This window comes from Saccostrea echinata, unplaced genomic scaffold, assembly GCF_033153115.1.
Source record: "Saccostrea echinata isolate AGI-Se365-2 ecotype Australia unplaced genomic scaffold, CSIRO_AGI_Sech_v1 ptg000002l, whole genome shotgun sequence".
Taxonomy (NCBI): Eukaryota; Metazoa; Mollusca; class Bivalvia; order Ostreida; family Ostreidae; genus Saccostrea; species Saccostrea echinata.
Window position 1 is genome coordinate 33001954 of NW_026889751.1, and position 23102 is coordinate 33025055.

Sequence of the window (23102 nt, forward strand, 5' to 3'; positions counted from 1 at the left end):
AGAACCTATCCGGGACTGTTTCTGTAAGAAAAATTAACCATAGTGTTACATGTATTATTATACTACGGGTTAAAGATTTATTACAGAAACAAGTGCCTGTGCCATTGAGTTTTTTTCATGAGAGATTGTCCCCCCCCCCACCCTTACACCTTCCATGAAAAAATTCTTCTAATTTACATAACATATAACAAAGAAGCTTCAAATTGACAGAGCCAGACTGATCAAATCATTTAATTGTTTTAGAATTTCATAGTGAAATAAATTCTTGATACCCATTTCTGATGGATGGAAAATACCTGAATTTCAAACTCACTCACACACACACTCACTTATTTGGGGAGATTAACAAAATGGACACCCCTGTGAAAAATGTCCAAGCTAAGATATTAAATCAGAGGCATTCTGTTGAAGACTGTTGGTTGTTTACTTTATTCTCTTTGGAAGGGAGAAGCTGGGACCCATTCAGTCTGTAAAGATACAAGTAAGTTACAGAAAGATTCACACACAACCTCTACACAAATAAAGGTCATCTAATAAAAATAAACAACCTCTACAAAAATAAACGGGAGAAGCCTATGATGACTGTGGCTTGTTCCATTATGATACCAACTTTAACTATTATAGAGATGCCAGAATGTGTATCAATTCTTAAGTAGCACAATTTTATCATAAATCCATACAAAAAGGGGATAAACACAAACTGTAGAAAAAATTCTGGAAAAATTTATGCCTCACATGATGCCAATTACCTTAGTTATCAAAATTTCTAAAACACAAAAAATTAGTTGCAGGACATTTATTGCATATGCTATAAAAATAGAAAATAATTCAAACATAAAACATACAATAAAACAACTATGGCTGACAATATCAACTTTGAAAGTGCTCTTTGAGCAGAAATATTGCACTGACATGTAGCACATGAAATCTTCACAAACAACAATATGAAACATAAACAATGAAGAATATCTGGAATTAAGTGTATCAGTGACAAAAACCTGATGATATGATAAACTGAGTATCAGTTTATAAAGTTTTATTATTTATGGCTACTGTGATGTCATTGTTCATCAAAGACTCTATATCCACAATTATCCAGCATAGTAGCCATATTTACATACACCTAGCACAGTATTTACATGTACCGGAGTATCTACCACAATAGCAATTTACATGTATCTAGCACAATTGCCATATTTACATGTATCTAGCACAATTGCCATATTTACATGTATCTAGCACAATAACCATATTTACATGTATCTAGCACAGTAGCCATATTTACATGTATCTACCACAGTAGCCATATATACATGTACCTAGCACAATAGCCATAGTTACATGTATCTACCACAGTAGCATCTACCACAGTAGCCATATTTACATATATCTAGCACAATAGCCATATTTACATGTATCTAGCACAGTAGCCATATTTACATGTATCTACCACAGTAGCCAAATTTACTTGAGCTGCAGCTGTATTTGCAGGTATCTGGCATAGTTGCCATATTTATATGTATTTAGCAAAGCTGCCACATATATATGTAGATGTATTTAGCATAGGCCCCTTGTTTACATGTATCTAGCATTGGGCCCATGTTTACATGTATCTAGCACAGTAGCCGTATGTTGCCATTGTCGGCTCCCAGTAGAAGTGTTCTATTTAGCGGAAGAACCGCTAGACTGGTCAACACTCCCTTAAAGGTGTCACTTTTCAGCTTTGTAGAAGTAAAGTTTGCCTGAAAATAAAGTACATCATACAATATAGCTTGTCTTTGAAAAACAGTTGTGAACATGCAAGCCCTATCTATTGAATCCAAAACTTGGATTGTATTTGTAATGGCATATTACTTGTCCTTTTTATACCAGACTGTCTAAAGCAGAGTGAACTTGACATGTACATGTATCTTGTTTTCTGTTGTGTACTATTACGTATTTATTTTATACCTGACTGTCTACAGAGGAGTGAACTCCTATCCTGTTTTCTGTTCTTTACTATTACGTATTTATTTTATACCTGACTGTCTACAGAGGAGTGAACTCCTATCCTGTTTTCTGTTCTTTACTATTACGTATTTATTTTATACCTGACTGTCTACTGAGGAGTGAACTCCTATCTTGTTTTCTGTTGTGTACTATTACGTATTTATTTTATACCTGACTGTCTACTGAGGAGTGAACTCCTATCTTGTTTTCTGTTGTGTACTAATATGTATTTATTCTATACCTGACTGTCTACAGAGGAGTGAACTCCTATCTTGTTTTCTGTTCTTTACTATTACGTATTTATTTTATACCTGACTGTCTACTGAGGAGTGAATTCCTATCTTGTTTTCTGTTGTTTACTATTACGTATTTATTTTATAGCTGACTGTCTACTGGGGAGTGAACTCTTGTTTTCTGTTGTGTACTACATGTATTACACAATATTTATTTTATACCTGACTGTCTACTGAGGAGTGAACTCCTATCTTGTTTTCTGTTGTGTACTATTAAGTATTTATTTTATACCTGACTGTCTACAGAGGAGTGAACTCCTATCTTGTTTTCTGTTGTGTACTATTACGTATTTATTTTATAACCTGACTGTCTACTGAGGAGTGAACTCCTATCTTGTTTTCTGTTGTGTACTAATACGTATTTATTCTATACCTGACTGTCTACTGAGGAGTGAACTCCTATCTTGTTTTCTGTTGTGTACTAATACGTATTTATTCTATACCAGACTGTCTACTGAGGAGTGAACTCCTATCTTGTTTTCTGTTGTTTACTATTACGTATTTATTCTATACCTGACTGTCTACTGAGGAGTGAACTCCTATCTTGTTTTCTGTTGTGTACTATTATGTATTTATTCTATACCTGACTGTCTACAGAGGAGTGAACTCCTATCTCGTTTTCTGTTGTTTACTATTACGTATTTATTTTATACCTGACTGTCTACTGAGGAGTGAACTCCTATCTTGTTTCCTGTGGTGGCACTGACAACTTGATCTCGGTAAAACGTGAAGCAGTGGGCAGGCTCCGTGTGACCTGTTTTTGTAACAAAAATATAGATAGCATATTATTTTGTAAATTCCTGGGCCAGCATACAATCCTACCTTTTAATGGCGTAACATAAGTAACCGTTTTATCATCTAAGTGTGTGATACAATTAAGACACAAAGTGTTAAAACAGATCCTGCTCACAAGGAAAACCATATTAGTGGAATATTTAGTGGGATGCAAATTCAGCAGTTTGTTCTTAAAAATTAGAAATTTTTTAGCACTAGGTAATTTCAGGAATTTCACATTGCCACGAATGATAAGACATACCCCATACAGAATGAATTCTATTGCAAGTGATATATATTCTAGTGACATCAAAACTTTTGTTAATCCTCATTAAAGAGTCTGCTCGAATAATTTTTCTTGGAAGAAGGAATCTTCATGTTGCCTCATATTTTGTATATTTATAAGCACTCTAAGTCTATAGTGTCTGAATTCTGACTTTCCTTTATTACATGTAGTTGTAAACTATACTTTTTCTGTTGTAACTTATCCTTCCTTCTATTTCCAAGCTCATGCTGGCCTCTTTGTTTTACTCTCAATGTAACAGTATACATGTACACATCAGCACACAGACTTACCTTTAAGTACACAAGTATTTTAATCTCGTTGTAACAGTATACATGTACACATCAGCACACAGACTTGCATTTAAGTACACGCAGGCTTACCTTTAAGTACACACAGACTTGCCTTTAAGTACAAACAGACTTACCTTTAAGTACACAGGGATCTTTAATGTCTTCTGAGCTCCAAACTTTCATTGTGTTGTCAAATGAAGTTGACACAAAGGTATTTCTGTTAAATGCCTTCACCTGAAGTTTAAAGAATTATGAATAGGTTATCACAGTTTTCTTAGAAAAAATTGAATTTTATACAACCGTTCATCAAAATTTTAGGATTTAAATTTACATGTACAGGGTATCATTTACCTGTAAAATTTCTCCCTCATGTCCCTTCCAGGTAGCCATCAGGTATCCTGTCCTCTGGTCCAGCAGGGACATAAGACCTGAGGAGAATCCAATAGCTATCCAGTTGTTGTCTGGACTGACGGTCAGAGAGCGAATCAAACCTGTTAACACAAAACACGCCCAAATTTCTACGTCTGCAGGAATTGGTTACAATTACATCAAAAGCAATGTGAAAGAAAAAAATATATAATTTTCCATATTAAATCCATACTTCTTATGAGGAGATTTAACAGCCAAGCCAGCACTGACTTACCAGCAGAAGTAGTCGATGTTTTGAACTCGTGTGCAAACTCAGCTGATCGCAAATCTAGGTATCTACAGAAACAAATTACAATACTCTCTGACATTTCTGATAATGCAGTAATTAACTATCTCCAAATTATTGTTACAAACTTAAAGTACAGAAAAGCAAAAATGAGATGCTCCAAGGAAAGATAACTCTGACTGACCTCAGCATGGATTCGTTGGTTGCCGTGACAATCATGGTACTGGGAGCTGGTAGGGTCGTCATGGCTGTGATTGGTTGAGAGGATCCATTGGAATCCAGCATTCTCACTATTTCACCGGTAAAGGGGTCCCATATCTGCCAATATGATCCTTTATCATGTTTAATTTTATTTCTAATGTTTGCCCATTCACTATGCATAATGTAAAGATTCAAGTACAAGTACATGTATTTCAAACTAGACTATCATGTTTATGCCCTCAATCATGCAATCAAATCCCAGTGAACTACCTGGTAATACTTTTTCCTCAAAACTCAAAAATGTGACCTCTTGAAAAAAGTGATTTTATAGTATGTTATAGATTCCTGTGTAAAACTCCTACTGTGTATCCACTTGAGCACTTTGAAAAATTTTATTAATCTTTCATTAAATTTTAATCTTTTTTCAGTCTGGTCTTAACTGGAAGATTTTTATGCCACACAACTCTGTTTCTACTGTTTAATTACCTCCCCTTGGAAGAAGGTATTCATTTGAAGAAAGGATTCTTTGAACTATTGATGCTATTATTTGAATTTGGTTGAGTCGTTCCTCAGAAGGAGTTCAAAATGTCAAAAATATTAACAGAAAAAGGATAAGAAATGCATGACAGACTTTGATCAGATGCTTAAGATAGTTCTCAGATCAGGCGAGCATAAAAAAAATGATTTTCTTTTTTTTTTTCAACTTTTTGACATCTCTTACTTACATGAACACTGCTGTCACAGGAAGCCACCAGTTGTACGGTATCCAAGTAAACGATAGAGAAAATCGATTTCTTATGTCCCTGATAGGTGTACTGGCATCTACATCTGGAAGACAAAATTAGGAATAATAAAACACATGCACCTAAGGGCTATTCCAGGAAAAATTGTATGGGGGGGGTTGGAAAGCACTTTTATTTTTACCCCACCACCCACACATTTTTAATTACCTTCTACCCCACCCCCCATCAATTTAAAAATGCTTTTGATACAACCACCCATCTAAATTAAAAAAAAAATTGTATTACATATATATATACAATAAAATTTTATGTACTTTTTTCAGGGATTGTAATTTATCTGACTTCGAATGAGTGTTGGGTTTTGACATCTATCCAACCAGGGCCTGTTTTACAAAAGAACTTATGACTAAGAAAAAAAATTCATTATGCAAATAAATTTCTTTTTTGCATTACTTTAAAAATGTTTTAAATCTTTTTGAAAAAAAAGATAGTTTTATGCCAACAATTTTTAACAGAAACATAAGTTTTGTAAAATTTTATGAACAACTAAAGTTTTTAGTCTTAGTCATAATTTTTGTTGTAAAACAGTTCCCCGTGTTCCTGCTACAGCTTAAAAAAATATGTTCCTTTAGGCCTATGATACACACCACTGAAAACCTTTATTATAGTGATTTGTATATCTCTTCTGATGCATGACTTTGTAGTATGTTAAGCTTTGGTAAAGCTTTTACAAGTATGTATACACATGTACTAGTAGAAATGACATTCCTACAATTAATTAAAATTAATATTGTAAATTATAGCCCAACTATCCTTAACAATTGTTGGTCACCTTGTTCATAACAAAATGACTCCTGCTTTTTTTTTTTTGGAGGGGGGGGGGGGGGGGACTAAACTTCTGTAGGCAGTGTCTGTTAAGTGAAAACTTTGATTAAAAAATATATATTGAATGAATTCTAAATCCCATCTAACAACTTAGACCATTGGTGCATACAAGTTCGACAAGTTAACACTAAACAGGTTAAAGACTGGTATGTTTTTGACATAATATATTTCATATTGTTTTTAAACTCATATCTCATCTTCCTTTTACTCTGTATGTGGTATAAAGTAAAATATTTGACTTGCAAACTCCATAGTCATGCTCTAAAACGTTCATTATCAGATATGTTTTTTTCTACTTTTGGTTTAAAATAAAACGATCTTTCTGATTGTTTCTAATATCATTGAATTTACCAATGTAATCAAGTTTGATTAAACTGGCGAAAAGAAACTGGACCAGGTAGTCCAAAGCACAACGAATCGTTTTCCAATCCCCCATTGTCATTGCAGTCTCAGTTGCACATGCTTTTATAGTTATCTGCCCTTGTTTCCGTTTTGTTCGATTCTACTTTCACTTTCAATGTAAACACACTTTACAACTGTTTAGGACGAAAATATCGATATTTACCGATTTATACAAAATGAGAGGAAAGAAATACTTTGCACTTAATTATTTGTGAGGGTAAATACAACCACCCATCTAAAAATATTTCGAGTGAGGACAACCACCCATACAAATTTAATTGCTACAGACCCACTACCCATACAAAAATATATGAAGTGCCGTCCAACCCTCCCATACATTTTTTCCTGGAATAGCCCTAATTAAGACAAAGACAGGGACTGATTAAAATTTAGAATTTTAGCACCTTGGAGTTGACAGATTATTTCACCTTTATCTTACCTTCCATTTCCGTCACCAAAGCTTCTTATTGACCACAGTTTGACCGTTTTGTCTTTGCTGGCGCTGATGAAGGAATTCTCATTGTCCAGGGCGACCAAAGCTCTGATACTGCTGCTGTGCCCCTCAAATGTCTGAAGTTTGATTTGTTTAAAGTTGAACAGGGAGTCTCGCTCACTCAAACCTGGAACAGAAAATGATTGACCTTAATTATAATTACTTTATTTAATTACATTATGTTTACTCAAGATAGTTGGTTCCCTTTAATATTCCTTCAACTCTTTTTAACCTAGACAGGTCACAGAGTACCTGTACAATGTATATCACTCATTTGTCAAGTATACAACATTAAGTTTCCCTTGAGGGGCCTCTTGAGAGAGAGCAGTACCTAGCTCGTGTTCCCAGTAGGCCAGCCAGTTCCCCTTCAGGTGCCTCTGTTTATGTCTCTCTTTATATTCACTGAAATAAATCACACTGAATGTGAGAGAAAACCATGAACTTCACATTAAGAAACATGTTTAACCTTTGTAGAGTTACTGTCATCTATCATAAGCCAATTGATTTCTGTAATTACTTTAAATTATTAGATATTTTAAAACTGAACATTTTTTAAAAATTATTTCATTACCAGATTATATTTCAGTCTATAATTAACCTCTCCACTTGGTTTCACTCTATAATTAGCCTCACCACTTGGTTTCAGTCTATAATTAACCTCACCACTATAATTAACCTCACCACTTGGTTTCAGTCCATAATTAACCTCACCACTATAATTAACCTCACCACTTGGTTTCACTATATAATTAACCTCACCACTTGGTTTCACTCTATAATTAACCTCACCACTTGGTTTCATTCTATAATTAACCTCATCACTATAATTAGCCTCACCACTTGGTTTCATCAGGATCCAAGGTGAGGATCCGAGAGGAGCGGTGGATAGGACCGAATCTGATCATGTCTGTGTGTGTGTTTGTGACCTCTATTTTGTTTCCAGTGACGGCTGCAGTGGACCCTGTAGACTGCTGGGATGGAATGTACTCCTCTACAAACAAAAAATGTGGAGTTGATGTTCAATGAAATATTTCGCTTTATATGTGTATGTCCTGTATCTTTAACTGAGTTTCTATGTTTTAGAGTATTTAAAGATGTTTTCTGATCAATATAAATCATTATGTTGACCTGCTTTGGTTTTTTATAATTCATCCTTACTTGCTAATTAATGCATTGTTTACCATAGAATAAAAGTTTAACATTCCCTCATCAATATATCATATTTTTCATTCAGTTCAATATAATAATTATACACATTTAAATCCCTGAAAACTTTACCTATTGGAGAATTGGGTTTTGTAATTTTACCTATTGGAGATGTGGGTTTTTGGATTTTACCTATTGCAGATGTAGGTTTTGGATTTTACCTATTGCAGAATTGGGTTTTGGATTTTTACCTATTGGAGAATTGGGTTTTGGAATTTTACCTATTGGAGATGTGAGTTTTGGGATTTTACCTATTGGAGAATTGGGTTTTGGAATTTTACCTTTTGGAGATGTGAGTTTTGGGATTTTACCTATTGGAGATGTGGGTTTTGGGATTTTACCTATTGGAATGTGGGTTTTGGGATTTTACCTATTGGAGATGTGTGTTTTGGGATTTTACCTATTGGAGATGTGAGTTTTGGGATTTTACCTATTGGAGATGTTGGTTTTTATAATTTTACCTATTGGAGATGTGAGTTTTGGGATATTACCTATTGGAGATGTGGGTTTTGTAATTTTACCTATTGGAGATGTGAGTTTTGGGATTTTACCTATTGGAGATGAGTTTTGGGATTTTACCTATTGGAGATGTGAGTTTTGGGATTTTACCTATTGGAGATGCGAGTTTTGTAATTTTACCTATTGGAGATGTGAGTTTTGGGATTTTACCTATTGGAGATGTGAGTTTTGGGATTTTACCTATTGGAGATGTGGGTTTTTATAATTTTACCTATTGGAGATGTGAGTTATGGGATTTTACCTATTGGAGATGTGAGTTTTGGGATTTTACCTATTGGAGATGTGAGTTTTTATAATTTTACCTATTGGAGATGTGAGTTTTGGGATATTACCTATTGGAGATGTGGGTTTTGTAATTTTACCTATTGGAGATGCGAGTTTTGGGATTTTACCTATTGGAGATGAGTTTTGGGATTTTACCTATTGGAGATGTGAGTTTTGGGATTTTACCTATTGGAGATGTGAGTTTTGGGATTTTAACTATTGGAGGCATGGGTTTTGGGATTTTACCTATTGGAGATGTGAGTTTTGTAATTTTACCTATTGGAGATGTGGGTTTTGGAATTTTACCTATTGGAGATGTGAGTTTTGGGATATTACCTATTGGAGAGGTGGGTTTTGTAATTTTACCTGTTGGAGATGTGGGTTTTGGGATTTTACCTATTGGAGATGTGGGTTTTGGGATTTTACCTATTGGAGATGTGAGTTCTGATGAACTCTCTGGAGATGTCTGTCCTACACTCATGTCGTACTGAGAACACAGCTGTCTAATGAGATCTTCATTGGGCAGGAACTGCTCCATGTGGGTACTGAGCAAAAACAAAGGCCTAATGAATTGTACAGATATCTAATATTTTATTGTTTGTGTCTTCTTTAAGGAGGCTCTAAACACTAATCAAAAATGTAGTTTCTGACTTTTGGGAAAATTATTCCATATAAAGAGTTCATATTGTTATTAAGTTCATTTTCAACATAGTAGCAGATCACTCTCACTGCATAAAACTATTCTGGCTTTAGACCTGCACATCAATGTGCAATGTTTAAAGCATCCTTAAGGCCTGTAATAAATATGAATTGACTTAATACTAGGAATCTCTACTGACTTCCCAAAGATTCTGAGGAACGGGATGTAGGAAGCCATGGCCAGCTCCGGATTGAAGACGTCTGCCAGCTCCTGTTTCACTTTCTCTACGTCTTTCACCATCCCCTCAGGGGAGTCCTCTGTTTATAAACAACACATTCACATCAACAGAGTCTTTATAAAAGAGAAAACTTTGTACAAACATGCATGTGCATGTCACTGAACACTCTAAATCATCTTTTATTAGCAAAATCTTTTCTTGTAGTTTTGCATGATTGTGTTGAGACAAAAATTAAGTTCTCAGGTACATATACAGAGAAATGACCTTTTTTTTTTTGCATATTACTGAAAATTTGACAAAATGTGTTTATTTCTTACCATTTTGTTAATTTTAAAACAATTTCCTACCTTTATCTTCCATTGTGTTGAAGGCGAGTGAGTGAGATTTCCGCATCATCCATGAGTTGTGGGGCGAGTCTAGACTCGTTATGCTGACTGGTGTCCCTATAGTGTACTCGTTAGTGTGCGAGTCAATCTTAATGTTACAATACTCATCCAAGGATCCAGCTATGGAGGAAACATGTAAAAGTATTTATCATAAATGAGACATCTGTGTACATGTACATGTGACGTAAGAGTACACAGTATATATGTATTCATCATAAAACATTTGAGTATACATTGTATGTATATGCAGTCTAATTCAAATAAAATTCTAGAATAGAAAATTATTTTACGGACATTTGAATCACAGAATATCTGTAAAGTGAGTTTATACAGGTAACTCGAGATACCTCGAAGTCCGCAGGACCGAGGAAAAACTTCGAGAGATCATGAGTTCGAGTTTTCAAGAGTCCAGGATTTTCCGGGTTTGTTGACAGGTTTTAAAGTTAGTCTTACCGGATGTAATGATTTTCATGCAGTGCCTACCATTTACACGTGCTTTTTATAAAACAACAATATTTTTTAGTATTTTAGATGAACAGTTTATTAAACTGAGTAAAGCAAAAAATGTATATCGTCATTTCATTTATATTTATTTATTCTTTGTAATACAGACATCATATTATGCATTCGTTACATGAAAACGACATTTTACAGTGTCGTACATAGCATTGACTGTTCCAAACATGATCACTGAATGCAGTTCTGTAAGTATTTGTCCAACAATAGTCGTCATATTGACATTGAGGCTCTTTCTGCATTTTCATATTTCATTTAACTTCGACACTGACTCGAAATAAAAATTAAATTAGTGTTTCATCTTGTAATCAATAACTACTTTTCACTGACACTGCATCTCTAAATTATTGTAAGACAGTCGATGATAATTATTTTAATAGCATATAGGCAGAATATTATCAATTATAAATCAATTGTCAGATTATCACCTTGCAGTATAAGTGTCACCTGAATAAACATCCCGTTCCTCGAGACCAGAGTCTTAAGCTTCTGCCTGGGGCCATTCAAATGCTAATTATGTAACCTTGTATACACATAGCCACTTCGAGGTATCGAGGGTAAATTCTAATAGAATATGCATAGCAGGACTGCATTTTGACTTTGAGGGTTCAAGGGTTTCAAGAGATCAAGAGTTCAAGAAATCAAGAGTCAATTTGCTTAGTTATATAGAGGAAAAATTCGGGACTGGAGACTCCGAGCGATCAAGAACTTCGAGAGATCGAAGTTTGAGCCATCAAGAGTTCCTGTACATTAAAATACATGTACATTAAATATACATGGCATTTAATGAGAAGAGACCAGGAATTCATACAAATTGCCTCAAGTGTGATAAATATTTGAATTTTTCTAGTCAAATACAATTACATGTAAAAACAGATAGATTACATACATGTACATGTAAATGTATCATCAATCTGAAGGACTACTGTGTATTAACTAGTTCTCACCTTGGTTCCCCTTCCCCTGTTTGTGATCAGACAAACTTTGAGATGACTCAGACCTCAGCATCTGTTGTCCATACACTTGATTAAATGAAGAGAAGAAATCTTTTAAAATTCCTGTCATCTGGTTCCTGGTCATTTCAAATCCCAGACGAAGGCCTATCACATAAACCACGTCCACCAGTTTATGACAGATCACAGTCCTAATGCTGCTACCACCAGGAAAATGAGAGGAGGGGGAGGAAACCAGTTTGATGGTCGGACTGAGAACTTCCTTAATAATGGTCTCCTATAATAATGTAAAACTTCTTTCAACTGTGATACCAGTGATGTGTGCTTATTGATTTTGTCACAATTAAGGACATACGCAACATAGTTTGAACATTTTTGTCTTTTTCCCTGGAGTTGAAGAGTTCCAATACCTCAAGGAATTGTGTGCCACATTTTAATGTCTATATATGCTGTTGTACACTTCTTCTAAAACGAGTTTGGATAAACAAAACATCTAGAATCTATGTTTTGTAATTTTTGTACATTTTTCTTTAAATTATACAAAAATTTTCATCAATTGATATCTTTTCAAAACCCCTGGTAATGTATGCTGATTTTTTTTCTACAAACATCTGATGGCACAATAATCTTAAATTAAGAATATCTTGAAAAATTATCAGTAGGTAAAGTACGTTGCGTATGTCCTTAATTCTTCACTTATGCCAAAGTTATAAATCTAAAATTAAGATAATGACTCCTAATGTTCAATTTTTCAAAAATTGTTCTCTCAAAGTTTCAAGACAAAGGTAAATGTACCAACTCTGACAACACCCCAACTAAAGATACCAAAATCATAGTACAGTGTATAATTATAATATCTACCTGAAGTATATCCATAAGACTTGTGTCTGAGATGAGGGGCAGGACATGCCTCATCAGTACAAGTGCACTAATTAACCCTGCCTCTCCTTTCTGGGTCAGCCTCTTTTTGGCCAGGGTCACCTTGAATATAAAAAAAATATTCAGTCAAATCATTCTCATTGTAAAAGAGATGAATAAAAAACAATGGTTCATGTTAAATTGCCTTACTTGTTTTGTACAAGTTAATTCATAACCCTCACCATATCTACATACCATATCTACAGTACACGGTATATACTGCAGCAGCACTACTTGTTCTCCATACAGCTGCGAGATTTCAGACAAACATTCCAATACTTTTTGTGCATTTCTGTCTCCAAACACAAGTCGTGATGTCTTATTGAACCGTTTTTCTAGAAGTTTTTGAATATGATAATGTGAATAATTCTATATGATAATATGTACTTCAATACATGTATCTGTAACAATAGCAAACACCACACTATACAGAATCTGATATCCTTCTATTTTTTTTTAAGTTGATTATGCTTTATAGTAAGCACTGTAAAATCACCCGCATTAAACATTTGTGAAAGCTCAGCATAAAAATATTATACTACTGAAGGAAACTCAATTTATACCATTAAGCCCAAGTTAAATACTTAACTTAAAAAAATCTGTAATGGTGATATGTCATGTGAAGCTGACACTTACCTGAATCTGTGATGGTTATTAGTTGTTCATCACCAAGGTAGCATAGAGTCAACATGCGAATCAAATTCCTAGACAGGTACTTAGCCGTCAGCACACAGCCTAGTCGTCGTGACAACCACTTGATGCTCTCTGTGGCGACATCCTTGATATTAACGACTTCGGATTCAGACTTTTCTGACATAGTCCTGGCAAACTCATCCGTCTCGCTGCGGACCATTCCTTTACTTCCTGTGATGGTGGAGTGTGAGCTGCCTGTGTTGGAGCCTACAGGAATCATCTGAGGACTAGAGTCTGTGTCCTCATCATCTTCCTACAAACAGATAAAAACGTGTAGTTCTCCTTCATGTTCTAAACTTTTATTTAATTCCTCTCAATGAACCTTTGGACTTTTTATGCATCTTAACTGATATATAAATGCATTATACATTGACTACAGTCCTCTGACCTGAAACTGCAGACTCTCAGAGTCCTCATCCTCCAGATCACTGACCGCCTCGTCTCTTTGGCTGGGATCAATCAGCCCGGCCAAACTGTGAATTGAGGTTTTATCAGCTGAATCTTCATCCTCATCCGCGTCTTGTGAGGTTTCACTTAATCTGTCTATGTCTTCCTCATCCTCCACTGACTCCGTCCCCTGTTGTCCGTCCTCGAGGATACAAGGAAAATCTCCAGAGAATTCGTCCTCAGTGTTGTCTTCTTCAGGAAGTGTGTCCTCAAAGGTCTGTGAGTCCTCATCACTGACACTCTCTTCCTTCAGGGGAGGTAACTCTTTTGTTGACTCTCTCTGGGACCCTGGACTATTGGGATAGAGGTTATCGAGGTACAAATCCTCAAACACGTAGTCCCTGTATCCCGCCGCCGCCTCCACCAGGAGAGTGGAGAAGTTATTGAGGAACACAGTCAGACCTAGCCTCACCAATAACTGAACCAGGAATGACCGGTGGTAAATCTTCATGTGTTTGGGTGTGGATTGTTCTACATTAAATATTCTCACTAAATATGGTAGAAATATTTTGGCGGTTTCCTTTGGTCCTAATTCTTGTCCAATAAGATTGAAGAGTGACCATGCTGCCTGTATGGCCGTGTCCTCCTGTGTAAACAGTTCCTGGACGTAGGGTAGGACTAAATCAATCCCCTCCTCTCCGTAACAGCCCTGATTCTCCTCCAGGAAGTGCTGTAAGATGGTGACCTTTTCTCGGGAAATGACTTTGATAAGTTTGTCTTTCTCCAAAGAGCTGTTTTTCCTCCATGTAATTAGCTGTATCTCCTGGTCTTTATGCCGGAGATTACAGATACACTCATACAGCTGGGAGAAGTAGGCTGGGAACGGAAGGAGATCTACAAACGGGTGGAGAAGCTGAGCAGGTGTGGGTGGTGGTAATCCTTGTGAACTCACAGTCGGGTACCGGAACAGAGACAGGTGCCCCCTAGTGGCAATATCCTCAACGACAGCGGGGGGCTTATGTAAGTGAAGTATCTCCTGAGCTAGGGAGGTAATGCACCTAAATCACAAGAACTGATTATTAGATTATATTTACATGTTTTTTTATTTTATTACCAATAATTAAATCCTTCCAATCTGTAATAATAACTTGGATTGTATGAATTGGTTTTAATTGAAATAATTCATTCATTATTCCATTCACCTTGGTATAAGACTTGGATTCTCTCTGTACAGCTGACACAAGTAAGTGAAGCGATCCTCTAGTGACCAGGATCTGTCCTGAAACTGGATCTGATCCTTCAGAAAAATCTCACAGGCAAGACAGGCAAAGCTCTGTATGTCCCTCCACACAGCATCAGTCACAGGGTCCAAGTGTGGCTTAACCTAAAAGGTAGAGTAATGTAGGGTTAGGGTTAAACCGGCAAAGCTTTGTCTCTCCACACAGCATCAGTCACAGGGTCCAAGTGTGGCTTAACTTAAAAGGTAGAGTAATGAAGGGTTAGGGTTATATCGGCAAAGCTTTGTCTCTCCACACAAAGTAAGTCACAGGGTCCAAGTGTGGTTTAACCTAAAAGTAGAGTAATGTAGGGTTAGGGTTATATCGGCAAAGCTTTGTCCCTCCACACAAAGTCAGTCACAGTGTCCAAGTGTGGCTTAACTTAAAAGTTAGAGTGTAATGTAGGGTTAGGGTTAAACCGGCAAAGCTTTGTCTCTCCATACAGCATCTGTCACAGGGTCCAAGTGTGGCTTAACTTAAAAGGTAGAGTAATGTAGGGTTAGAGTTAGACAGGCAAAGCTTTGTATTCTCTCCATGCAGAGCATGGCATTACCTAAAATGCAGAGTAATATTCATGCATTCTTGTATCTGTAAATATAAATATGAAGTGTCTCTAATTTTTTTTTTTAACATTGACTGATTATAGATAGAAATACAAGCCTGCATCTCTGTTTTCTTTGGCATCTGTTTAAATGTCCTACTAGAGAATTGATAGGAGGCCTCCATCTGATTAAGGTCAGCGAGGGGATCGTACATCTTTGGTAACGTGATTCGGTCATTCTCAGGGCCCTTCGCTACTCTGCCATAAAAACAAGCTACCCATCAAATGCATATCTACTTCATACAATTAAGTACTATTTAGAAATTCTGTTAAGACTAAAGGGAAAATCAATTATTTAAATGATTTTTCTGTTTCAAGTTATATATTTACACGTGATTTCTCTCTAAGATTCCTTTGAAAAAAAAAAATTTAAGTGCAAATCATCATGAACTACAAATGTTGAGAAGTAATAATGAACTTAGATGACACTACTTCAAGCTACCTGTAATACAAGGAACTTAACCTTAGACAATTTGTCAAATCCTTGTGTTTGAATAGGATTAATGTGTTGTGACAATGTAAATACACGTAGTACATGTATATAAAGTATAAATTTATTTCATTTATAGAAGATCATGAGAATATCACTTAAATATCAAGTCATATCCTGACATTTCATGAAATATGCCTAGAATTTCAAGACATACCTTCATGAACTTTCAAAACTGAAATACATTTATGAACTGAGCACAGAATATTACCTTTTGTCAAAATGACTTTCTTCTTGAATTTCTGGTAAATTCTACAAAAGATAGAATTTTTTTTCTAATTTCACAACATTTTCAAAAAATTCTTTGTTGTCAATTATTATAGTTTAATAAATTTTAAACAAAAATGAAGATTAAAGATCTTAAAACAAAGCTATGTTAAGCTGTAGTTTTTACATGTACATGTATTCCTGGTACATATATGAAGAATGAACATATTTTATTGAACAAAAATGTATATGAAGGACAATATTTTTTGTGGTAGGTACGGAGGTTTGAATGAAGAATTAATATATGTTCCTTGGCAGGCAAGGGAAACAGGTTTATCTACCTGATAGATAAATATATATTTTTTGCTTGGTAGAAGAATGTATGATTTACTTAATAACAGGCTTATTTATCAGATTGAATTTTTTTTTATGTAAGGTAGAGAGAGGTATTACTTACATGTATTATTAACACATTTTTTTTGGAAGCGGAGTTGTGAGTTTTGTCGGTTTACTTACACGCAGTACATGTATAAAAATGTTTCTTGGTAGAGGGGAAGTATGATTATTACATCTATTCTAAACATGTTTCTTGGTAGAGGGGAAGTATGATTTATTACATCTATTATAAACGTGTTTCTTGGTAGAGGGGAAGTATGATTTATTACATCTATTATAAACGTGTTTCTTGGTAGAGGGGAAGTATGATTTATTACATCTATTCTAAACATGTTTCTTGGTAGAGGGGAAGTATGATTTATTATATGTATTATAAACATGTTTCTTGGTAGAGGGGAAGTATGATTTATTACATCTATTATAAACGTGTTTCTTGGTAGAGGGGAAGTATGATTTATTACATCTATTATAAACGTGTTTCTTGGTAGAGGGGAAGTATGATTTATTACATCTATTCTAAACATGTTTCTTGGTAGAGGGGAAGTATGATTTATTAAATGTATTATAAACATGTTTCTTGGTAGAGGGGAAGTATGATTTATTATATGTATTATAAACATGTTTCTTGGTAGAGGGGAAGTATGATTTATTATATGTATTCTAAACATGCTTCTTGGTAGAGGGGAAGTATGATTTATTACATCTATTATAAACATGTTTCTTGGCGGGGTGGGGGATTTACTTATATGTGGTTCATGTATAAACATCACAGGATGAAATTACACCATTCAGTCAATGGAATGGTAACTGAATGTCCACTGAATGGTCAGTGAAAGATCACTGAAAAGATCCTTTCCCGTGACTTTTCCGTGATCTTTCAGTTACCATTCAGTCGACTGAGTGGCAGATACATTTCAGTGGCCTTTCAGTTATCTTTCAGTTGTATCTTTTTATTGAATAATCGGCTCATTTTTAAACTAAGAAATGTTATTTCACATTTTCTTATTACAATGGTATTAAATTAATCTATAAAAAATGTTTTTGATTTACTTACGTAGTGTATAAACATGTTTTTGATTTACTTATGGAGTATAAACATATTTTTGATTTACTTACGTAGTGTATTAACATGTTTTTGATTCACTTACGTGGAGTATAAACATGTTTTTTGGCAGACGAGGGGGTGTGGGTTTCATGGACGTAGAGGAGGGGATCCTGTGGGGGTGGGGCTCCTGGAATAGTTGGACAACACCATGGTTCAGCATGGTCGTGTGATTGTCCACCAGACGAAGGTTCACGTTCTTACACTGAACAGCTGCAGACCCGGACAGCTACAAAACACATATATGTCATAAACAATGTAACATAAAAATCTATCAACTCTGTCTATTATAATAATGATTGCTTTATCCCTCTTGACTTTTATTTACTTCATTGTAATGCTTCTGTGGATAAAATTTACAACCAGAAAAAAAATCTGAATGCATCCTATCCACAAATGTAATAGGAAGCTAGAATAAGGTGTCTTGTCTTAGTATATGCATGAATAATCTGTTTGGGGAATGTGACTATTTGTCATATTTACTCTATTTGCATGAAATTAGTATGTCCTCCATCCAGAACAAGGTTATTTACAAATTTACATTTAATGCTATCACCTCATTGAAGAGAAAATATAATGCAAACCCACAAATGATTGTTCATTTTTTCCATTTCCATTTATGTTTATATGCATTTGCATTAAAAAATGTATGTCATTGACAGATATCTACAGTAGTTATCTAAATGTACATGAAAGTACATAATATTATACACTTATCCACTGGCTGTGAGTGGGATAGCTCTTTTATCAAACCCGCGACAGGAACTATTCCCCGAGGGCTTGCTGATGTATATAATAATTTCTGAGGATTGGATTTACCTGATACTACAGTTCAATAGTAAAAACATGAAAAAAAAAATTATAGAAGTTTTGAACAAGTATTTGGAATAACATAACACTGCTAGAATGAGCTGAAATCCTGATGACGCCACAATGCTACTGAAGTCAGGATGACATCATAAGTCTATAGATTGATTACAGGAAATCAAAATTGGCGGCAAAAATTGCATGAAAATTTTCCGAGGGGTGGATAGCAAAAACTATACCCCGGGGTATAGCTTTGCTATGTGTGGAAATTTTGAGACTATAAAGATAGTTATTTTACCTTCTTAACTTTATATAGAAAACATTTTAACAGAAGTATAATAATATAATTTATTTTTATGTTTTCTTACCTTGACCCCAAAAGTGAGATCAATCCAGTGATGTAGATCCTCTGACACTGAGTCACTCTCCAGAACGTCCAGGTGTCTCCTAACAAAGTCCTCAGATGAAGTACACCAGCTCGGCAGCTCCAGGTCTGGAAGATCTTCATGGATGGAGGTAAAAATGGTGGTATCTGTGAAGAATTCTGGGATGCATTCATCTGGTGTCCACTCCTGCATTCTCTGCATACTGTGTGGATATTCATTAGGGACCCATTTTGATCTGACATATTTACAAAGTGTAGACTTTGGGGTCTGTCTGGCTTTATAGACATAGTATGTGATATCTGAGAGAACATCAGGGACGTGGTGTGGAATGTGGTCACTGGAATATGTTTGGAAGGTTAAATCTAACTGGTTATCTCCCTTGTTCAGTCTGAACTTTGATACCGTGAGATCACGAAGGCCAGTATCTGGGCCAGAGAAATCCATCACCCATGGCAACACAGGGTGGTGATTTGGATCACCTAATCGTCTTCCAGCTAGATGATTTAAAACCAACAAATATTTAAAGTTTGTGATTTTTCTGTTTACCCACATGTCCACTAGAGAGGGTAAATCTACCAGCTCCACCTTCAGCTGGTTGTAATGATGCTGGAACTGTACAGGCTCCATGTTCTCTATTTTCTCCAGTTCTGTGATGTCAATCCTAGAGTTGGTGACTGTGTCTATGTTTGTACAGCTGTCTGCTCTCTTCAGCTCACATTCCATTGGAGGTTTTGTGCACACAGCAGACTTATACACCCACAGATTGGTGTCCACCAGAACATTGTACATACTCAGGTCCCCAATTCTGGCCCCCTGATTGTGGAACACCAGCATCACTTTTAGGAGTTGGTACAACAGGAATAAAGGTTTAGCTATAGAAAGATTAACAATGGCTGGACTGTAGGCCCGTATGCTATGAACAGAGTGTGGAATATACTTTTCTATGACTATAAGACGGTTTCCTGTTTCCTTTGTAGTGTAGATAGGGACAATATTGGGTGTGGAGCTCTCTCCCAATAGAAATTTGGAAACATCAAGACAACCCATCACACTTTGTGTACAAGACAAGTCCTGGACACCCTGAAAAAAACACATAATTTCATTACAAGGAATAATCTTGTCTATGAAACAGAGAGTATGTATTCCAAAAGAGTACATATTTTTTGTGGTGCATTAATAATAATGGGGTCCTTTGCAATTTATGAATTTATAAAACAGTCATGTGAAATGGTTTCTACATACAGTAATGTATAATCTTTTACTGTAAGACATGTATACATGTATGATGTACCAATCAATGAATAGTTCAAAGGTAAGATATATGTACATGTATTCTGTTAAATAGCAAATTTATTTGATATGTAAGATGTTCATCAAATGATGTATGAAGAATAGGTATTCAGACAGAAGGAACTTGGAAGACAAATCACAAATGGAAATATAATCAATAGACATCATATTTAGCTTTTACTTACTGAATTATATAAAAGACATATTGTACATGAAGGATCACAGTATGTGTTTGTAAAATAGATGACATGGGAAACCCGTGACAGAAAGAGAGAAATTACATCTAGTGTATAAGTTTGTTATTGTTGTCAAATGACATATCACTTAAATGTAAGCAAGGAGGGTGCTCTAATTTTTGTCTAACCCCTATTGGGGTGATAGTGAATATAATTTTCACTACATGTATCTGAAATCATTTGCTTTCATCATAGATCAGTAATAAAGAACAACATGCATTTTAAAACATACCCGTGAATTAGACAGTTTGCCTTCTTCATACAGACTATAGACAGATCGCCACATGTCCTGATAAACCCTCTGATTAATGTTGTCCAGATGTCCATGTAAAGTGTAGGGAACAGTGTTACAGTCTGGTGAGTCAGGGCTAAAACGAAAATAAATTATACACTACTGATTCTATTGTTCTGTATTGGGCTATTGAATGCAGTCCTAACATTACAAATATTTACTCGCATATAATTATGTACATGTAGATATACCACCCTTTACATGAAAAGATGTAGCATGGTCATATGCTTGACTTTAAGAAATTATGTAAACAGACAAGTTTTTGATGAAGCTGATATCAAATATCAGTATATCTGTCCAGTAAAGATAAGTACTACACAATCATCATTACTAACTCCTGTTTGGGTTAGGGTTAGGGTTAAGTTAAGTAGTACACAATCATCATTACTAACTCCTGTTTGGGTTTTGAGTATGGTTCTTTGATCTTAATAAAAATCCTGATCCAGGGCTGGGGAGTCTGAATGTTAGACATGGCAAGCAGACCATCGATTTCCGAGTCGGAGATATTTATGTCCAGTTCATCTGGACATTGTCCACTCTGCACCAGTGACAACAACCAAGGCTCTGTCACCTATTAATAGAATGCATGAAAAGTATTTCATATACCATTTAACTTGTAGGATGTAAATAATGTAGTAATTAGTTCATGTCTATAAAATAGGTAAAGGTTATAAAACAATCCCAGAAAATTTTATAAGTGCACACTGATGTTTTTCAGACATTTTTTTTTACAATTTTGATATTTGATAAGCAAGAAAAACATCATAACCGGTGCCACTATAAACGCGGAAATTTTCCACTTCCAACTGGAGGCAGCATTCTCAGGTTGATTTCTGCAAATCAAATTAAATCTATCTCACATCTTATCAACAGTACAATGCTTTTTACTAGTACTTAGCAATATCACTTTTATTGTTGCTTTGTAATATCAAATGTCTGCTGAAAACATTTTATCGAGCTGTTGAGGTTTGTTTTGATTTCATGCATTTTGAAATTTCGTGAGACCTGAATCAGAATGTGGAGTGATATTTCTTTTAAGCGATATTTGTGAGAACTAGAAGCATTGTGCTATTGATAAGTTGTGGTTCGACATTTTATTTGATTTGCATTAGTATGAAATTGAGTTCAGTCTGGGGCGGCAAAATTTCCACTTTTCATAATGGCACCGGTTCTGACATTTTCCTGGAACGTCAAATATCAAAATCGTGAAAAACGCCTGGAAAACGTCAGATATTTCGTACTAGAGCTATGTATTCACAAAGCTCAACAGAATACAGTGCTCAAATGCTTAGAGGAATTCTTTTTTCTACAGGTCCAGGAAAATCACTATATTTAGCTATATAGTTTAATTTACCTATATAGCTCTATTTACCTATATAATATAGCTTTATTTAGCTATTTTAGAATAAGTTTCTGTTTTATGAAAAGCAAACAAAAAGTCGCATGAAAATTATGGCTGATATTTTTTTAAAAAGGTTTGATAAAAACAACCTAGGGCATAGATAGTAAAAACATTGCCTCTTTTACACACTTTTTAACCAAAAAATGCATCTCTATTGTTTGGATAGCTGTCCATTACTGGAAGTGCGATGAGGCATGACTAAGTGTGATTGCCTTGCATTGTGCTGAATTATTACCAATCAATTATCTTGTTGACCAAAACTGCTTTTCTTTGTTAAAGTAGCTGCTTATTCACAGATTAACTGTTATACATAGCCCCAAAACTTTTAGATCTTTGATTGCAATTGCACAAAAGGAGAAACATTTTTAAAAGTGGGTTTTTGGTGAATTGCTTTCAGTCCATTTCAAAGTTGAAAACTAATACTGCCTCATTATGCGACTTTTTGTCTGCTTTTCATAAAACAGAAATTTACTCTGAAATAGCTAAATAAAGCTATATTATATAGGTAAATAAAGCTATATAGGTAGAATTAGCTATATAGCTAAATATAGTGATTTTCCTAGACCTGTTCTACAGTTGACAGAGTTGATGAACTAACATGGTTGATTCCTATTTTGATGTCTGCAGTGATTTAAACCGACATTTTTTTTTCATTACAACACTACTTTTTATCTTAACTGTACCCGGCCCTGTGTAATGTAGGAATTATTTCAACCTACAACAACAACATCAAGATAATCTAAAATTTTACCAGTCCCAGAAACTTTGTCGATGACACTGGTCTCAGAAACTTTGTTGGTATTCCAATGGACTCAAAAATAATATTAGCCATTTCAATGTGACAGCCTTTACAGGCTAGTCGGTTGAATCCTCAGAGCTACATAC

The 23102-nt window shown here is 35.2% G+C and overlaps 1 protein-coding gene across 1 annotated transcript; it reads right to left on the reverse strand.

Annotated features, from left to right (window-relative positions):
- Positions 1-780: 780 nt before the first annotated feature.
- On the reverse strand, positions 781-23102 carry LOC133177906 (WD repeat-containing protein 81-like). Its single transcript, XM_061312762.1, has 26 exons — positions 22969-23102; positions 21208-21386; positions 20756-20891; positions 18980-20077; positions 17851-18033; positions 16311-16351; positions 15657-15807; positions 14934-15103; positions 13733-14789; positions 13288-13597; positions 12847-12986; positions 12595-12714; positions 11728-12010; positions 10226-10384; positions 9840-9957; positions 9427-9545; positions 7849-8002; positions 7343-7413; positions 6958-7138; positions 5214-5316; positions 4472-4605; positions 4276-4337; positions 3984-4123; positions 3767-3866; positions 2936-3036; positions 781-1742 (listed from the first exon to the last, which is right to left on the reverse strand). The coding sequence occupies exons 1-26, from the start codon at positions 23047-23049 to the stop codon at positions 1614-1616; spliced, it is 5520 nt and encodes a 1839-aa protein (XP_061168746.1). The 5' UTR covers positions 23050-23102; the 3' UTR covers positions 781-1613.